The 20,086-nt window shown below is 36.4% G+C and overlaps 1 protein-coding gene across 1 annotated transcript in view; it reads left to right on the top strand.

The window, feature by feature from the left end:
• Positions 1-19,513, top strand: part of ACVRL1 (activin A receptor like type 1) — a 48,483-nt gene extending 28,970 nt beyond the window's left edge. The window contains exons 6-10 of the mRNA XM_072409712.1: positions 1,612-1,758; positions 7,406-7,681; positions 8,042-8,239; positions 14,543-14,673; positions 19,123-19,513. Of these exons, the coding sequence (XP_072265813.1) occupies positions 1,612-1,758; positions 7,406-7,681; positions 8,042-8,239; positions 14,543-14,673; positions 19,123-19,257 (887 nt within the window). The 3' untranslated portion in view covers positions 19,258-19,513. The remainder of the gene's footprint in view (positions 1-1,611; positions 1,759-7,405; positions 7,682-8,041; positions 8,240-14,542; positions 14,674-19,122) is intronic.
• The last annotated feature ends 573 nt before the right edge of the window (positions 19,514-20,086 follow it).

Raw genomic sequence — 20,086 nt, 5'->3', positions numbered from 1 at the left:
TTTTTCGGTGAGTTATGCGGTAATTCGGTGAATTATAAGTAATTATTGAGTAATTTGGTGAAATATAGCCCACAATCTAAAATAAATTTCCATGCACAAAATTTAACACTTTTTGCATGGAAGTACGGAAGTTTTAGAATACCCGGAAAGAATTAGAATACCCGGCGTTTGCTTACGCGTCCCTCGGCGATTCCTGATGATGTCCGTGCATGCGCCAATCGATGGGGGTCATAGCGGGAAATTCAAATATTTTGTATTGGATTCAATACAAAGTCCTGTATCCAATCCAATACAAAATATATTTATGTGGTTTTGTCTATAGGTTTGTGACGTTGGACTGTTGGACACTAGGGAGGTGTTTTAGAAAAATATATTACTATACAGTATACTGAATTATTGCATTTTCAGTATTTTTGATTTATTTATGTATTCTTGTTTAAGCTGAATTTTGTGTTTTTTATTTAATTTTATTAAAAGTAAATTTTTTTTTTTTTTAAATGATTGTGTGTTTCAAACTTTTTTTTGTATTCATATCTAGTAGACCCTTGTTCGGACATATTTCTGTAAGGTACAGGTCTACAATTTAAAAAAAACAATTTCATGAAAAACAGTGTAACGCTTTTGGTACAGAAATCTAGACATCAGTGAAACGCCCAGGTGGTTAAGAAGCATTGATAGCTAACAATGTTTGATAAATGATACAAGCAACTTTAGTTTGCATCAAAAATTGTTTCATATGAGTCACAATGATAGAAACTATTTGGTGAGTCTAATTCTAAAACTAGAATACCTCTCATCAAACATCTTCTTTTGAAGCCCAATTAAGCCTAAAATGTAGCTTACTTTAAAGCAATCCTCTTTACTCAAAATTTAGGATACAGGCATCTGAATAACAGTATATCCAGAATACCAATAAACCTAGTAAATATTCTTTCATTACACTGTCCAAAATGTTAAAAAAATTACTCAATTAAAAACCATTAGACCCACAGTGATCTGCAGCTTTCTGCTAAAGGCTCATTCACGAGCTCAACTACTCCAATTCAAGTGAACCATTATGTGTATGCAGGTGCATGAAGCTGCAATGGAACACAGCATGGTTCACAGTCACTTTTGGTTGTGTGGTTGCTTTTAGAAGAACCACGCTGTGCCTGCAGCCGAATGCAAATATGGTTACCTGCGATGTTTGCTGCTCCTGGCCACACCGCAGCAATTTGCTGCAATTTTCTTAAAGGGTCCTTACATCTCAACAAACAGAACTCGCATAACACACAGCAGTGAGCTAAACAGGTGGTGGCAAAAATACAGAAATGTATCCCCCAGTCTACCTATAATACATTTTTTATTACATTTTTGTATGATTTTTGTACTACTTGCAGTGCATATAAAATCTTACATTTAATATACAATTTTATACAGCAAATGTTTTTAATCTGAATAAAAAAAATGTGTATTTTGAAATATTTTGTTTTATTTATGAAATGAGACTGACCCATATTTTAGCAGTCTATTGGTGAGCCAAATATATTACCATGTCTTGGCAATATCTTAATGACATATGTATGTTAATGAAAATATAAGCAAATATAACAGACTGTAATTTATTTTTAGGTAAGGGGCGATATGGGGAAGTATGGAGAGGCACATGGCAGGGGGAAAACGTGGCCGTAAAGATATTCTCTTCAAGAGATGAACAGTCATGGTTTAGAGAAACAGAAATCTACAATACAGTCTTACTGCGTCATGAAAATATCTTGGGTAATGTACAATTGATATATATTTATAATAATGCATTTTTCTTTTTCCTGTTAACTTGTACACTGTTTCCATTTCAAGAAAATATTTGTAAATTCTAAGGCGGCTTCTAGATATCTTCTAAGTCATGTCCGCAAACTTTTTCGGGCACTAGGCCATTTATGGGGTGGGCAGGAGCACACTAGGCCAGACTCTCTGAGTCCCGCACTAATGGTCCCCCCCCCCACTAGGAACACCCCCTGAGGGGAAATCCCTCTCCTCCGTATGCATTGCGGAGGAGATGGATTTCCCTTCAGGGGCGTTACCTATTTACCACGGCGGCAGAAGGGTTAACGCTGGCCGCAGTAAATAGTAAAGGGAGCCACAGCAAGAGGAGGCTCAAGAGCCGCAAGAGGCTCCAGAGCTCCGGCCCCCGTAGTTTGTTCCAGCCTAGTCCCAGCCAGCAACCAGCGACTCCGGAGCCGCGGCAGCCGGCTGGGCCATATCTGGCCTATAGGCCGAAGTTTGCCGACCTCTGTTCTAAGTGATAGTTTATTATTGGAATTAGTTTGATGGGAAAAAAGGACCTCAGGGATAATGATATTTTAAATACATATTGGGTAAATCACTGAATCTGTTGGGTGTAAGTTAGCTCAGGTTTGACTTGACTTGTTGTTTGAAAAATCTCTCTATTTTAGTTTCCTTTTCTTCACAACAGCATGTCAATAATATTTCTTTATATTGTTCAGTTATGTTTCGTAATTACAAAATTCAGCATTTGTCAAGTACAAATTTGTCTAAGTCAGATAGTACCCCTTTTTACATTCATTAAATTTGTTTTGTGATATTTCTAATGATTGATTGCCTAATTTTCTAATTCTATGATTGCAAAAACTCCCTCTGGATTTTCAAATAATAAAACTACCACTACCATGAACTGTTTATGCATAATATATTTTTTACTAAAAATAAAAGAAGTATAAAGAACTACCGGGTATGAATATTCTCTAAAATCCAGAAGCAGAATATTACAGGGACTGAAAAATTTAATGTACTGTAAAATAATAATTGGATGTTATAAGAATCGAAAGGGTATAAAAAATTCTAAAGTCAGGAGGATACTTTAAAATAGTGGAAATTAGGCACTGATGCTACATGGGAGCAGCTTTCTTTATTAAGATTAGCAAAGGCATTGTACACAATCTGCAGGTATATTACAAAGAATCTTAGACTGGCAGCCAAGGATTTACATGCATTTCTTTTGCTTGATAACATCTGTGTTTGAGTCTACCATATGAAAAACATAAATAAAATGCTCTTCTAGGGACCATAGAAATAATATATAAACCACCTAGAGGTTACACAACAATACCAGAACAATGTTTGTTTCCAAATATATAAACTGCTCTGCATACTAACATCAAAACCACCCAACTGTGAAGAGTAGTGGAAGGAATATAGTGAAATGAATCAGCTACATTATCTTAACAATTGTAATACCTGTACATGCAATTATTGAAAAACTAACAAATTTCAGTTTGTATTAGGCTATCCTAACCTAAAAACATTAAAGAAAATAAATATCTAAAACATAAAAGAAAATAAATCATGCAACAAGGATCAAGAGGAGTAGGATTATGGCCTATACAGGTGACTAAAATCTGATTGTTTCAACCATCTGTTGACAGTAACCGTATTTTCAGAACAAAGAAATTAAATCCTTTCATTAGCAGAGATTTTTTTTTCTATATAGCCCTAATCTAATTCAACAAAGAAATTATTTGTTTTGGAATGGTTATAGTTTCATCATAATATATGAATTTTTACTTATTCGTACTTTTTCCAAAGTTGCAGCAAGTATCTTAAGCATTCCAGCATGGCAACCCAAAACATACATGTTCCTAAAATATTCATAAAATGTTTTTTTATAGGAATAGGCTATAATTACTACTAAGTGCTACAAATGTCTGAGCAGGACATAAAGCAAAAGATTGATTGAGCATATTTAGAATAACAGGGTGATTACACTAGATAATAAACGTAATGTTCTCATACTTTATTCATCAATTACTTTAATTGTATAAACCATCTGTTCAGTACAAATTTGGTGTTATAAGTTTTTTGTTTGTTAAAAGAGACTGTCATTATTTACAGTAACAATCAGAATAAAGATGATTGTATTCTTCTTTTAAACAGACTAATTGTTTTCGGTCTGCTACAGTTTTAATGCACCCTGGGAGAAGGGAATAGGGTTGGGTGAAAATGTAATCATCAGTGTATGAATATGAATATATGAATATATCCTGAGCTGTCTGGCAGTACATATATAGATACATGCACACTTCAGATGTCAGGCTATCAGTTCTGGTTAATATAATCCTACCAGTAATTTGTATATTAACATTGATGTCTCTGAATTTACAGTCTTCCCATTGAGATCTAGCAGCCCATACTTTGTACGGCTGCAAGCTCTCAATTCTTGCTGTCCCCAGTTGATGATCAGAAACCAATCAGAGTGGTTCCTAATCAAGTGATCACTGTGCCAGCTCAGAACAGATGATCACTAAAGGTTACATCAATATTAAAAAAAAAAAATTAAAACCCTTCAGCCTGCAGATGAATACTGCCATCTTCTGGCTGCAGCAGTCACTTGCAGTACCATAGGAAGTTTGGGTTTATTATACCCCGAGTTTGATATGAAACTTAAGGATAAGTTATTTTCACAAATATAAAACCTTTCAGGTTTGCTATGTCTTCAGCTTTGGCCATCGGTCACAAAAGCTAATCTATATGGTCAATGTGTGTTGGAGCTGATTGAGACAGCTGTCAATTGTGTGGATTTATTTTAATAAATATGTATTTATTATTATTAATATTAATAATAATAATAATAATTTTATATATTACTCATATATTAGTTATAATAATATGTATATTTTACTATTTATTATTTATATATCTGACAGTACCTTGTTTATTAGCCCTACAAAAGGTCGAAACTGAATAACAAGACTATGGGGTTTGCTGACTTCAAGTAAGCTTCACTAAACACTTAGCAAACTGGACCTATGCATATTCACGTTACCTATATAATATTAGTGTCAGATAAATTACTAAAAATAATAAATAATTTTTTACAATGTTGTATTACATTTTTGCACATTTATCAGCATTAATATTTTTGTAAAAAAAAAAAGAGAACAGTGTACCGGCAACAGTGTATATGTCTTTAAATATATGTGTAAATATTTCAGCATGCAATTTGTCATATCATTTTTTTAAATTAACTGACACATGCCTATGCTGCTAAATATGGCCCAGGAGCCTTTTTAATTTTTTTTGTGTCATTGTAATATAGCAGTTTTAATAATGCATCTACATTAGATTAGGGTGTATTCTGGGATGTATTCAATTATATTGTATTAAATTATGTATCTTTTATAATGTTGAAAATAGGATCAAATGCTGTTACAATAATGAACAATTATACATTGTGTGTGCTTGTTTTTAACGTTGAAGCTAAACAGAGAATCAGCTAAATAATAAACCTCTCAATGACACACTAACCCCCACCTATCATCTCCACCTAAAAAACATTTCTTTTTTTAGTTCCTTACTTAATACTGATACAGCTAAACTGGTTCTGCACGCTCCTATTTTGTCCCAGCTTGTTTACTGCAACACCTTTCTAATTGGCCTATAAGAAAAATTGCCTGGGCTCATTCCAAGCCATCTAAAACTTGTCTGCATGTTTCATCCACCTTTCTGAACTTTAATTCTGTCCTCACTGTCAGCCCCCTTTGGTTGCCTATGATAAGGACCCTAACTTTTACTTTCAAAACTCTCCATACACTTCCTACCCACTGCTAAATTTAAATATACGCTCTACAAATTTGGAGGGTTTGGGCCTGGATAGGTATTCAGAGCTGTGGAAACTTTGTGAATATTGATTTTAATTAGTGGAAATGTTTTTCATTATAATGCTAACACTAACGGCATCTTGAGAATGTTTTTGTATTTGCATTGACAAACCTTGTTTTAAATATTATTGAACAATAGGTATTTTCAGATAAATCCGAAATAGCAAAAGCACAAAAGAAACAGGTTAAATAGCACAAAAGAAACAGGTACAGGATTTTATATGGAATCTAACTCTACATTTCTGGTTACATTTATAGTGAATGTAATTAATACACTTGGAAAATAGATTGTATTTTCGGACTGTATGTGTTTCAAAGCCCTGACGTCACTTTTGCTATAACTAAGTAGGCTGCTATTATACTGCAACTATTATTTGGCCTGTAAATGCCCATTTATCATACTTTATCATACTTGGGAATTGGAGTAGGACATGCTGTGTGATTTAAAGCAACCTATTCAATTTTGTTAGGGTTCCAACAAATAGGAATGGACAAAATATTGGGCATGTATCATTTAGGGCAGATCACTGCAAGACTGAGTAGTGTGTTATTATGGTGCACTGCAATGAATATGCACTGGGATTGCATTGTCTAATTGAATGGGCCTGCAATGCAACTATTGATCACACATACAGCATTACTGCAATGCACTGGAAAATAGTCGATTCTGACCCAAATAGTGACCTCCATCTGAACCTTTTGAGAATAAATATTTTCCTTTTCTATGTGCAATTTACTTCAGTCATCTACCGAACAGTTATATGCATGGTTAGCTATTTAGCAAAATTCAATGCAGATTTTGCAAGAAGAGACTGACGATTCTATTAAGTTTCTCCTTCCTGAATTCTGTGTCTGCTTCTATAATCACATGCACTGTTCCAAAGCTGTAAAATCAAAAATATTGCTGTGAAAAGCAATAAGCTAATCACGTCAGCTGGATCAAAAACAAAATGTACAGACAACCCCCGGTGGGTTACATATGGTTCTCACATATGTAAGTGTGTGTATGTAGAAAATCATAGTGCAGATTGAAATGGAAAATCATTTTTACCAAAACATTTAGTACTATTGTTCTATTATTACATATTTATAAATGTTTAAAACTGAAATCCAGGTTTAGTAAAAAACTTCTTGCAATGAGGCAAAGTTTAAAAGTTCTTGTGGGCAGTGAGCAGCACCAGAGTTATTGTGAGCAGTGATTTAAATAGTGCTATTTCTTAGGCTACGTACACACTTGCAATGGTTCTCATCCGATAATCGTCTCAAGGCCGATATCGGACAAGAATCTGGTGTGTGTACAGCGCCCGTCGTCCATCATCTAAACGGCCATCCTGGCGGATCCACGGACAATGGACGAATGATCTTAATGGAAGTGAAGGGGGAGAGTGCGCAGTGGGGAGTTGGGGATCCTTTCCAATGACAATGATTGCACATGTGTATGCAGCCTTATTCCACACTCTTGGTTCCCCTGCAACCTTTTATATAACCAGATCTGAGATATGGTTGCAGCCACTGCTGTCCTCCTGCAACAAAGCAAGACCAACAGGGGTGAAAGAGGAGAAAGGGATGAAAAGTATTCTTGGGAAGAGTGAGGTATGTAGGAGCTTTCACATTCTTAAACATAAATGAGCCCCACTGTAAAGGAAAGTTTTTACTGAACCTGAAGTTTATCTTTAACTTTTTTTTTTGCATGAAAATTTCAATAAAAAGTTTATTTTTTGACTATTAAATATTTCATTTTTCACTTTCAGGATTTATTGCATCTGACATGACTTCTAGAAACTCCAGCACCCAACTTTGGCTAATCACTCATTACCATGACAGTGGATCACTATATGACTATCTTCAGAGGAACACCCTTAACCCTGAAGATTGTTTGCAACTGGCAGTGTCAATTATTTGTGGCTTGGTTCACCTACATGTGGAGATATTTGGCACTCAAGGAAAACCTGCCATTGCACACAGAGACCTAAAGAGTAGAAATATCTTGGTGAAAGCCAACAAAGAATGCTGCATTGCAGACCTAGGTGTGTTTTTGAACGTGTAGCAAATGTTCTTTATAAAGATGTGGTCTTCTCAAATGCATTATTTTGTCAATATTATTTTCGATATGGTACTGCATGTGTACATTTTGATTTGATTTGATTTGATGGTATATTCAGATCAAGTGTTTTTAAAGAAAGTTGCATTTTTAAAAATATTCTGAGTTTTGAAATTTAAACCTGTACTAATATTATATTTGAGTATTATATGCAGTTACCCTTCTTTTTTTTTATTGCAAAGAGATATGTACTGTATATGTAATTTTTCACCCATATTTCTTTATCTCTTTAAGTGCAATACTTTAAACATGAAAACATTCTCATATAAAATTTACTTTTTTACAGGCCTTGCAGTGATTCACTCCCAAACTGGTGATTATCTTGACATTGGTAATAACCCAAGAGTTGGAACCAAACGTTACATGGCACCAGAGGTCCTCGATGAAACTGTTCGAACGGACTCATTTGAATCTTATAAACAAACAGATGTGTGGGCATATGGATTAGTTGTGTGGGAAATTTGCAGAAGGACCATTATAAATGGTGAGTCTTGGTTTATCAAGAATATGACAAAAATCAAAAATAATATTTCCAGAACTTATCTTATGACTTAAAAAAAATTTTTTTTTTAAAGTTTCCTAATGTTTGAGTCTAACCTAGACAGGGCGATTTCTAGATGTAAATCTTTTATGGTAAAGAAAAAAACACACCACACACTTATATTCTGATATTCAGTCTTTTCTAACTAAAAACAGCTGCTGCATAAAATAAATTATAACCATAAGAAATGTCCCTTACCATAGGTAACAGACATAATTTCCAACTGTGCAAATGTCCTTGTGGTCCTAGGTATGTGCAGGTGTATGCTCGCATGTCACTGGACTATGCTGCTTGCTGGAGGCAGTGCCTATGGTTCATGGGTCTGTGTTTGTTAGACTTGTATCCCAGTGCATCAGGACATTATCAGGGCTATAGTTTGTCTATCTATTAATGTTTGTTGAGTGCTTTGGTGGGAACCTGGGGGAAGTTTCCAGACTATGTGCCCTGGGTAAGCTCATTGGCCTAACCAAACATTTTTCAAGAGTCAATTTTATTTACAAAACTGGTTCTGTGCTTACAACTTTGTCTGCATTTGTGAAACCGGTTGAAGAGCGCCTTTTGTTTTCATATTGCCATTATGAGCACCTGATGGTGCCCCTTGGTCTTGTAATCTGCCCGATTACAACATTTTGTCAACGTAGTTGAAGGACTTTTTAATCAATGTTTTCATGAAGGAGCGCCCAAAAAAAAGGTCTTAGGGTACTTAAAGGTTCATGGGTTTTATACAAAACCAGAGAAATGTGGGTTTGAGGGGGAGAAAATTCAGTTGATCTTCATCATCCCTTCAGTGGAAATAGCCATGGATCCCCCGTTGGTGTTCTGAAATTTGGACTAATTATCTCCCACAAATAAGCAAAGTTCTTCTTATTGGGGTTGCCAATTTCCACAGGAACTGTATCAAGAATTTGTATTCCTACATTGCACCTATTACCTAAATTAGCAAGTCACATCATCCTTAATGGGCTTCAAAAGCTCAAGCAGCCTTTGACAAATTTAGGACTCCTTTTCATTCCAGTTCTATAGTATCCCAATCTAACTCTATTTTGTTTCTGGAGTTTGATGTCTCAGAGACTGCAGTAAGAACGAATAAGTCAATTTTAATGTATTTTGTATTCCACATTGCACATTTGAAAGGATTTATGACACTAGCATCAGTGAGCTGCTGTCATTCAAGGCATATCTATAACAGTGGCATTACCCTTGGGAGGTAGTTTAACATTAAATTCTGATATACACAGATCATAACATTCTTAATTATCTGAGCACTGCCAAGCTTGGTGACCTCACATCTTTAGATTCAAATTCTTTATCACATATTGCCGTGTGCCCAAGAATGTCTAACGAGATACACTTTTCCACATCTTCTGACAACAAACTCATGCCTACTGTGCCTGATACTATTTTGTCTACAAACAACTTTGTATTGATCCAGCCTGATACTCTGACCTGGTATAGTTTACCTGAAATTACAATGGTAAAAAAGTTTCCCCCTGCACAGGAATAGGCACCAGTGTTTTAGGTGTCATTCATGACCATCTGTTGGCAAGTAGCAAAGGATGGCTGTAAAACATTTGGTGGTCAGAAGTAGCCAGGAAATGAAGAAGTTATGTTCTTTCATGTGCTATCTGTACCCACTCTGAGGTTGGTACTTATTCATACAAAAACTGAAAATATATTTATGCATATATAGATATACAGTATAGGGGCACTGGCTGTCAGGATTTTGGACAATGTATATGTGTAATTTATATATTATTATCGCTATAAGATTTTTTTAAATCTATGCATATTAAGGGGCTCCAGGGTTAATGGCTTATTTGAAGAAAACAAATTTGATGTTTCTTAAAACCATGGGTTCTGTTCTGTGCTCTTCAGCCCGAAGGCTTTGTAAAGCTTTGGGAGGATTAATCTGTTTTAGGTCTCTATCTTATCTGCTAGGCAGACCTCAATATTAGTCTAAGCTGTGCCCAAGCCTTTATATATGTGAGCTAACTGATGTTCTTTTACTTTTTTGTCATGGCAGTCTGCTACTGGGTGAAAAGGTTGAGTGCTAACAGAACACTAAAAAGTAAATGTGCTGCCTGATCAGATGTATTTCTTTATTTTCTGCTGTACAAAACTGTCCTGCATTTTAACTGTGTGCAGGACAAATCTGTTCCTGAGACTATAGTATGGTTTGCTGCTGCCACTACTATCTTAGCCTGTCCTCCTTACAATAAATATATATTGTCATTCTGTGCACCTTTTATTTTTACTTGTGGTCTATTCTATTTTAAATTTAAATAAATTCAGTTCTTTGCCACATCAAATTCGATCCAAGCAGAATGCACAAGGACTGGAGATGTTGAGCTGATGGTGCAGCTGTGCCCAGGCTCCAGACAGAATAGAGATAAAATACTCTGACTTTTTGCTGTCCTTCTCAGAAATAAATCCTGAAGCTCTCCTTTAACGTTTAGCTTAATAGTATTTTTGTAACAAGGGCTATGATTAATTAAACATGAAATATTATCAGAAATGACTAGTTGCATCTGACCATCCAATTCAATTTGGATTGTGCAAATCAGCAACATTTACGTTAATCCAGATTCCCGAATCAGTTCGTTCATCTCTAATTGTAATGTGTTAATAGGGTATTAAAAGTAAAGCTGCGACATCTTGTAACCCGTCCTCACGAGTTCTGCTAATCTTTTGTTTAAGATATGTGACAGCCTGCACAGACCTGTATGTCTGTTTTACACATCGATAGGAGCAATAAATTCTCTTTACACATGACAAATGATTGCTTAGTTCAATAATCTGTCAGGGCCGAATTTGCCACTTGCACTGGAACAAAACGGACACTGCAGGCCTGCTAATCAGCCCTTTGATTTCAGATGGTTTTGTTTTCCACAAAGGATTAGCTGTAAATTATAAACACTGTAATCTGGTGTCAGCACCCAGGTCCATGATTAAAGCAGCCATTACATTCAATCAGCACTCTGTTTATTCAACACTGATTAGAAAACTAGCAGCATCAGAGAGAAACTTGGAAAACTGCCATGCTTCCTGCGGCCTGTTGCCATAAATCTGAAATACAGGACCATTTCCACCACAAAAGAGTGCCACCACAGCACAAAGTGTATTTTGTGAAGTGGAAAATAACACCTTCCAGGGGCTTAGTTTTGACATTGACTTCATTTCCAGTTTGCTGTGCAGTCAAAGCGCTGATATGGAGTCTGACTTTCACCCACAGAATTCCTCCAGCAATAACAAATCTACAATGTGTAGTGGGCGGTAAAGCAGAAGGAAAAGACCTGAGCCAAGTATTTCCAAAAACACACACACACCACAGCAAGAATGCTCTATGTAGAGGAAATGCATTACAATCATCAAGATTGCAGACAATCAATAACATTTGTGGTTACAGGGTGACATGTTATTTGTCTGCATTCCTTGCCAACCATCAGTGAGGACATTTGATTGGCAGTAAATATTTTTATCCTTGTTCATCAGCAAAATGAATATTGTCTGTATTGAAAAAGAATAACGCAAGCACACATTAAATATATTATTGATTGTAAACGAGTATACATGAGCTATAGTGGCATGATGACAAATGTCTGAACATATTCTTTCAAAATGTACTGCTTGTGATATTTTTTTTTTACCATTTAAAAGGAAAGGTGTGCTTCTGATGTTCTTACATGCCTAAATGTTTAAATCTAAACAAATGTTAATCCGTCCCCTCCAAAACTTTTTGTTGGCCATTTTACTCACCTGTGGTCAAGTTATGCACAAGTCCCAAGTCTTCCCCCATCTTCTGCTTACAGAAGGAAGGGTTCTTCCTTAAGTGTCCTACTGGCTCTCAAGCTGCAGGGTGCTCTCAGGATCTAGAAGAGCAGTCTGCAGCCATGATGCCAGTGCAAGGGGACTGTACGGGACACATCTGAAACCCTGGAATAGCAGTCTCTCCTATTCAAAAATAGCACTGGCAAGGTACCTGGATAAAGAACTTAGGTAAATATATTCTGTTTTACGAGGTAAGAAAAAACAAACATACAGGTGTGCTGGAGAAGGGAGGAAGGGAGTTATTATTTGCCTAGAGTTGGGCATTAGATACAAAAGTTTTAGAAAAGCATACCAAAGATAAAGTTTAACCAATAGAATATTGTAAAAAAAGTTACATTGACCTGGTATCTGAAACCCCCAAGAGATGCAGGTGATGCCACTTTTTCCCACCATGCCTCCTGTTAAAGCTGTGTGCTTGAAATGCCACAAGAATGCTCTCCAAACTTTTGCAACAGTGTGTTTTTGTAGGATTTCAAATCCAATATTTTCCTGATGGAGTGGTATTGGGACAAGGTACGTTTCTCTTTACTTTCAGTCAAAGTTTATATATTTTTCTTTCTATGCCATTTGTATTTAGGTGTAGATAAAGCAGATCTTTGCATTTTTTTGCACCAACAGTTATTTTCTTAATAATAACTAATTGGAGGTGTACCCACTACTGTACCCACTCACTAAGCTGTGATTGACATATAGAAAAAAAGAAATTCACATCAGAACATATGTAGGTATAAGCAGTAACAAATAAATAAAGCATCAATTGTATAACCACAACCATCGTAAAAAACACATATCATCTAAACTCCCATGTCACTAAATAAGTCACCACAGTCTTATAATTATAAAAAAGCTATAAGGGGAAGACTAACATGGAAAGGGCATAAATCAAATGGAGGGAGCAATTTACATCAGGTACAAATATTTCACCTTCATTATACACCTAATTGGATATCCGGTTGACATCAGTACCCAATAGACCATTTATTGTGATGTTTTCCCAAACGATCATAGAATCTGGTCGTTAGAAGTTCCAGTCTATTGTCTATCTTCTTGCATTCATCTGTACAAATCTTTTTCATTCAAGTGCGATTTCAGGGTGATCAAGGACCTAGCTGTGGTCAGTACATACACAGTATAAGAAAAATAAATGTGGCTATTAAACCTTATTACATTCCTGTGTGATTGTGTGAACAAGACCGAGTGAGCCCAACAGACCAAAACCAACGTCACCCTTTATTCTGAGCTCAATAGACTGTCAGTAGCTTAGTTTGACAGCACAATATCAAGCCGGTAACAATTAAGTGGGTGCAGGATAAAGTAGGTACATACCAGGTGCAAAACAAATGGTTGGTAACGTCATATTTTTCAAGTAGGCAAACTTAAACTAAAATGAAAAAATGATAAGTAAATTTCCAAAAATTCTAAGTAAACCAGGGCAAATAAAGGTGTGGATGGGAGGAAGTCATACCTGACTTGACCTGATGTTCCTGCAGCCTTTGGTGCCCCTGGCAGCTTTTTATTGTACAGACATTAGCTTTTCTTCGAGGGCCACTGGCATGGACTGCTTCATAAGTATACATCTGAGGGGGGCCGGTTGGGCTAGTTTAGCACAGTGGGCCTTATTTATTAAAGCTGGAAAAAGTTCATGAGTAAACCTGGAGAGGATTTGCCTCAATATTACTAGCTTCCTACCTTCTGCCAAGCAACAAATAAGAGGCTCTATGAGGTGTCTATTAAGGGTAAGAGGAAAGTTAGCCATTTCAGGTGGATGTAAAATATCAGCTCATGAGATAAAATACACATTCATGAGGTCTAGATGTTTTTAATATTTCTGCCCTATTCACATCTGTATTTGTAGTCTATGTACGAGTGATTTGTGCACTCCAGTAACATCTTAATGACATTCCTGCAGTCTTTTGAACTTGTCGGTGTTCTTCAGTCACATCCATATTATAGACAGGTGTCTAGAAACAAATATCAATCCCTGCAGTCCTGAATTCCTGGTTAGATTGCAAGACTAGCGTGTCTAAATTATGAATGTCTGAAAGGGTCGTTTTTCTTTTTAACTTGTGCCAGATAAACATTTATAAATTTAGCAGGTGATTGGCAATGTGCCATAGGCACACATGGCATGACTTCTAATTTGGGAGTTTTTATTTACTATAGTGTAGGGCAGAGAAGTGTAAAATGAGACTATGGTACTTTGAAAGACTAGAATGCATATGTGTGCAGTTGTGAAGTGGCTATAGCATAATTACTTTTACATTTTTACATCTACTTTATCACTTTATGTTGTAGAAAATAATGTTGCATTAAAAAAAAAGAAAGTAATGTAGATCTCTTTGAAATAATAGAAAACTAGTTCTTCATCTTTCCTGAAAATCCACACAAAACCATACTTACATCTTTTCATATTTCTAGGTATGGTAGAAGACTACAAGCCTCCATTCTATGATGTTGTTCCCCATGATCCTAGCTTCGAGGACATGAAAAAAGTTGTCTGCATTGATCAACAGCGACCAAATATACCTAACACCTGGTGTTTAGATAAAGTAAGTTAATCATAAAGCTGTTCCCATAAACAAAGAAAAGATATGAAAAGGTCCATAAAAATGATAACTATACAAAGTGATAACTTATTGAATGGATACAGATGTTACATTGACAGTAAATTTGCATCAAGTCAGCCCTGTATTTTTTTTGTAAAATTTAAAGCGACTTTGTCACCTGACTATTTATTATAACAAATTTCCTCCATAAAGGTTATATGCCTAATTCCTGTCATGATGGATATGCTGTGAGCTGCCCAAGCTGTCATTTAAGTGATGCTTTATAGAAGTGGTGCCCAACTTTTTTTCATCGGGGGGGTGCATTTGACATTGAGATTAAACTCACGGCCTGGATTACTGTAACATACATGCACCAAATAAAAGAAATGACAAATCAAGAATTTCTGCACCATGTGGTGCTCATTTTATGGGATGTCTGCAGTTGCTTTTGAGAAACCAGCTTTTGAATGTTTGGATCGAGATTCGTACTGTTTATTCTCAGCACAGAATGACGATGTGGACTTAGAATGCAATCTTGTGCTCAAGAACAGGATCAGAGCTCCATATGCGGACAGGTCAGTGAGGCACAGTTATATGTGTCTCATTGTTGTAGTTCCTGTTGTCTTGTGGAGGATGGGGCACCGGTATTATTGTGCCGGCGCCCCATCCCCTGCAAGACAACGAGCATTACACTGTTAAGATATATGGTACTGTGCCTCAATGACCTGTCGCCTTATGGAAACAGAGCTCCGATCCTGTTCTTGAGCACAGAATCGCATTCTAAGTCCACGGCTTTCTCTGCTGACAGCTGGGGGGGGGGGGGTTACAGAAGCATCATTGCTTTTCTCCCCGCTCCCTTCAGCTGTCAGCAGAGAAAGCCGTAGACCTTGTGACACATCTTTGTCTTGAGAGGGAAAGGGCACTGTTATTGTTGTGCCGGCACCTGTCTCCTGCAAGACAACGAGCAGGGATGAGAAGAGAACCGGATACCAGAGCTCCATGGGCCGGATGTGGCCCAAGGGCCATAGTTTGGGCATCCTTGCTCTATAGTATTCCCCTGTGCTCCTTCCATGGCAGCTGCATACACATTGTATTGGAAGATGAAGAAAGGGGCCAAGAAGCTGTCCCAGTACAGTAATTAGACATTCCAAGAAGAGGAGAGGGGTATGGTACATAGGTTGGCTAGGGTCTGTGATAGGTAAATAACTTAATAAGGCAAATAAGGCAATGCGTATTTTCCTGTCAATTAGCTGCGATGTTCTAAGCTGCCATGCACTAAACCTATTATTGTATGAAGGAATACAACAGAAAAGTTGTTTTTTTTTGGGCTAAATATATTCTATGTGCTTTTTATACAGTATAGAATACAATGTGACAATTTAAATTATACAATATCACAATAGCATGCTTGTTGAAAACCCCTTCCTTTATCTGCATTAGAATCATGCAGTAGAGAGGGATTTTGTTTCCTAAAAACTAGACAGGTGTTCTTAATTTGGAAAAAAAAAAAAGCTTTGGATCCTGGCATATCCATTAGATAGACAGGATCTAATTGATAATTTTTAGATAATTTCGTCCTTTTGTCTCCTATTTCCCGACACATTTCACCAAACAGGCTTCCTCCGGGGATTTTTTTGAGGCCAATATTAGTTTCCAGTGAAAAGATAGTATGAAGAAGAACAAATAAGGTGAAATATAAGTCAGTTTTTTGCAAGAAAATGATGGTGCAGAGTATAAAAACTTTTAAGGTGACTGCTGTTTAAGGGTTTTTATTCCTAAAGATATAATTAGGTTTCACTCCCTGTGATCAATTCTGGAGGAGAAAGGATTGTCCGTATAATAAAGGTAGTTCTGAGCCATACATAGTAACATACAGACTTGGAAAAGGTGGTTTTCCCCGTCTATGTATCTTACTAGGTAGAAGGTTAAATTGTTCAAGGGATTACCTTATGTGTCACTTGACGTTATTCCACTGATGCATAAGGTATACATACTAAGTGTCAGCTATAAATTTAGGACACTAGAAGCTTTCCTTAGCTGTCATGCAGTTGGGTTTTTAGGGAGCGCGATGGACAATTGAAGGAGCATTTAGGGCAGGCTGACAACACTAAAGATATTTGAAAGGCAGAGGCTTAGTGGTGGCAGCCTGCAACACGAGATGCTGTAACTGGTGTCTTTGGGTTTATTAAGTATGATGCCAAACATAATGGAATACATATTGGATAGACATACACAATAATAAGTCTTCTGTAACATGCAAACAATGTTGTGGTATTTCAGTTATGATTTATTGCTCTTTCCATGTCACCCATTTGGTTATACAAATAGATTGTACTGTTACTGGAAGTGTCTAGGTTGGGTGGATTTGGGTGAAACACATTCTTCTTACTAGCCCAGACAAGAATTGTCTAGAAATGATTCCAGATACCTGTAAAAGAACTGTTGTCCCCTATATGTGCACTAGATGGGGCAGAGTCCTTCATTGTATTTTTGTTAGGAGGTGAGACTTTCACTCCAGAGGTAAGGTAGTCCAAGTTCAAAACACAAACACAACCTATATTTTTTTTTGTAAAATATAATTTATTGGTTTTAAACAGATAGAATACCATACAATACAACCTATAATTAAAATAAAAAAACAAGTCAACATCGGCATCTCAAATATTTGTATTCTCTTGGGTTCAAAAGACAAGGTCATGTTTATGGATATGCCAGGTCATTGTGGAATGGGAAATGCTGTGCTTTGTGATCAGATACTTTATGGTAATCAAAGGGATTATTAACAGCCTGATCACTTAAAATACCACGTGCATAAGAATATGGCTGTATTTACCATAAAGGCATTTGTGGGCAAGAGGCTAGGATGCTTGGAGGGGTCAGCACAGAGCACAATGACATTTTCTTTCCCTTTCTGTCCACATCTCTACACTTGTGGCGAAATTCAGCATGAAAACTGTAAGAGGAAGGATGTTCTAGAAATGTTGAAGGAATTCAAAAACCTCAGTGTACCCCACGAGACCCAAAACTGTCTTCTCTCTCTGTCATTTATTTATATATACCAGCCTTTCTTGATCTTTTTAACATAGAGAAAACCTTAAAATAACTTTCAGATCTTAGGGAACCTAAAATATCTACTGCTTACTTGACATTTTCATGAACATAACCTGTAAATATTTTAAAAAGGAAAAGTATTGTTTATTGTGGCAGTAAGTAGAAAAGTGCCCTTTACAATGGTGGGCAGTGTCGTGCCCCTTCATATTGGTGGGGTCAGTGCTCCATTATACTAGTTGTCTCCTTACATCAGTGACATAAATGGGCTCCATAATTTTAGCAGTCAGTGGGAGAAAGGCCCTTTATATTAGTAGATAAGTGATAGGAATGCACCTTACATTGATGGTCAATGGGCAGAATGTCCCACCTTAGAAATAGCGGAAGAATATTCGAGTTTGTGGTAATTTATCTGAAAGGCAGAAATTGTTTAAGGAACCCCTAGCAACTCTGGGAAACCAGAACGTTCCATGATACAGAAAAAAAATAATTCTTTAGGGTTTCAATAAAATATTGTTAAATAAAAAGATTCCCTAGTAGAACCCTTTTCCTCCTGTTTTTTTTTTTAATAGAGTTAGACCCCTGGTGCCCAGCCAGCAGCCCCATGTGGTCCATTGGCACTTATTGTGACCCCTGTCATATCCATCACAATTCTGTTTTCTGTTTTTTTTTTCTATGATCTTTTATAATGGTTTTTGCTGAGAAACATATCAGTTAAAGCCCAAGTACAGTCTAGGGCAGCTGTAAGGTGTAAAAAATATGTAAGCATTGATTTGTAAGGGAATGTCATAAAAGTGATCTCTTGGAGTCTCATGTAATGTGTACAAGCTATCACTGTCTCCTGAAGTGTGTTCCCAGTCTCCAACAATTCTGATAACATGTTTGCAGTCCCTGGTCTTGTTGCATGTCTTTCAATTTCTTTAGGACTGCATTTATTAAATATCATATGCGGGCCTTTGTTGTGTCAGGGTCGCACTTTGTGTCAAGTAAGATGATCACCACTGTATTAGGCACTCTGTTGAATGTTTTATTGCTGGCAGTGTCCCTGTTGGGCAGACTCACCTTTCTATTTGTCCTGATGACCATTGTCACCTAAAATCAAAGTTTTAGTTAAAGAAATCTAACATTTGAGAGATGCCCAGAGAGCAAGAGATAACAGAAGTCTTCCAATTGGGACACCTGTTAGAACAAATGTCTAGGAGGGGAATTCTTCAAACACTGGAATATATCTATTTTTCTAATTTCCTGTTGTATCCCTGGAACAGAAAGTGAAGGGAGAATTACCCAAAGATTCACAGACAGCAAAAAACAAACGCACCCCCAGCTTTATTCAAGTTAAATAAAAGGTTTTGGCTATACACACATTCTCATAGTGATTTGTTTTTCTATAATTCATCCTACTAGGTGTTATCAGCGCTTACAAAGATCATGAGGGAGTGCTGGTATCAGAGTCCATCGGCAAGACTTACTGCTCTAAGGATTAAGAAAACATTAAACAACCTAAAAAATTCATTGGAACAAAGGAAACAAGAATGCTGAAAAGTTATTTCTATGCACGTCTTAAAACACAAGACTGAAAACAGAATCCAAATCAGAAATGAAGACACCAGCTAACATGTTTTTTGTATTACAGGTATACCAGCTTTTTGTCAGTGCTAGCACTGGCATAGATACAGCATATTTGTCAGAAAAAGCATTATTACTCCATGCACATTTGCCCCAACATTAAACCCCTCGAGCTTTACTGCTAACACAGCTAGAAAAATGGGTTTTAAACTACATAACTATACAAAAAGGAGATAACAGCAGTAAACGCCAGAAAGGTGAAAAAGGAATAATAATTTATGTTGCATAATTCTGGTGTTATACGTGAACCTCTCAAATCTTCAGGTCTTAGAATTTATTTCTACAGGTTGCCATGTATATATATATATATATATATATATATATATAAAATACTAGTGTAGGCAATTGGACTGATTCACTAAGCCATAAGAAAATTAGCACATAATACAACAGACGTGTTACAAGTATCAAAAAGAGAAAAAAAACACGTGCCCACTTAGGCATAAGATCTGCATTTGCACTAATTTTATCTGGTTTTAATTATTCTGTTGCTTTATCATAATATTATCTAAAAACATACGGCAGACAACTTGTAGGCACTTAGCAATTTATTAGCAATATGAAACATGGGTTGCACACTGCCAAATTCAAACAAATTTTATTGTTCCGAGTCACTCAAATGTTCTTCTCTGCTGTTCCCCTAACATTTTGCAGACTCCTTCAGGGCATAGTCATAGGACTCAATTTATAAAAGAGAGAATCGGACTTTCCATAAACTTTCCCTCGTAGGAATATTTCAATT

This window comes from Pyxicephalus adspersus, chromosome 1, assembly GCF_032062135.1.
Source record: "Pyxicephalus adspersus chromosome 1, UCB_Pads_2.0, whole genome shotgun sequence".
In the NCBI taxonomy this organism is placed as follows: Eukaryota; Metazoa; Chordata; class Amphibia; order Anura; family Pyxicephalidae; genus Pyxicephalus; species Pyxicephalus adspersus.
This window is presented reverse-complemented; position numbering and strand designations above follow the sequence as displayed.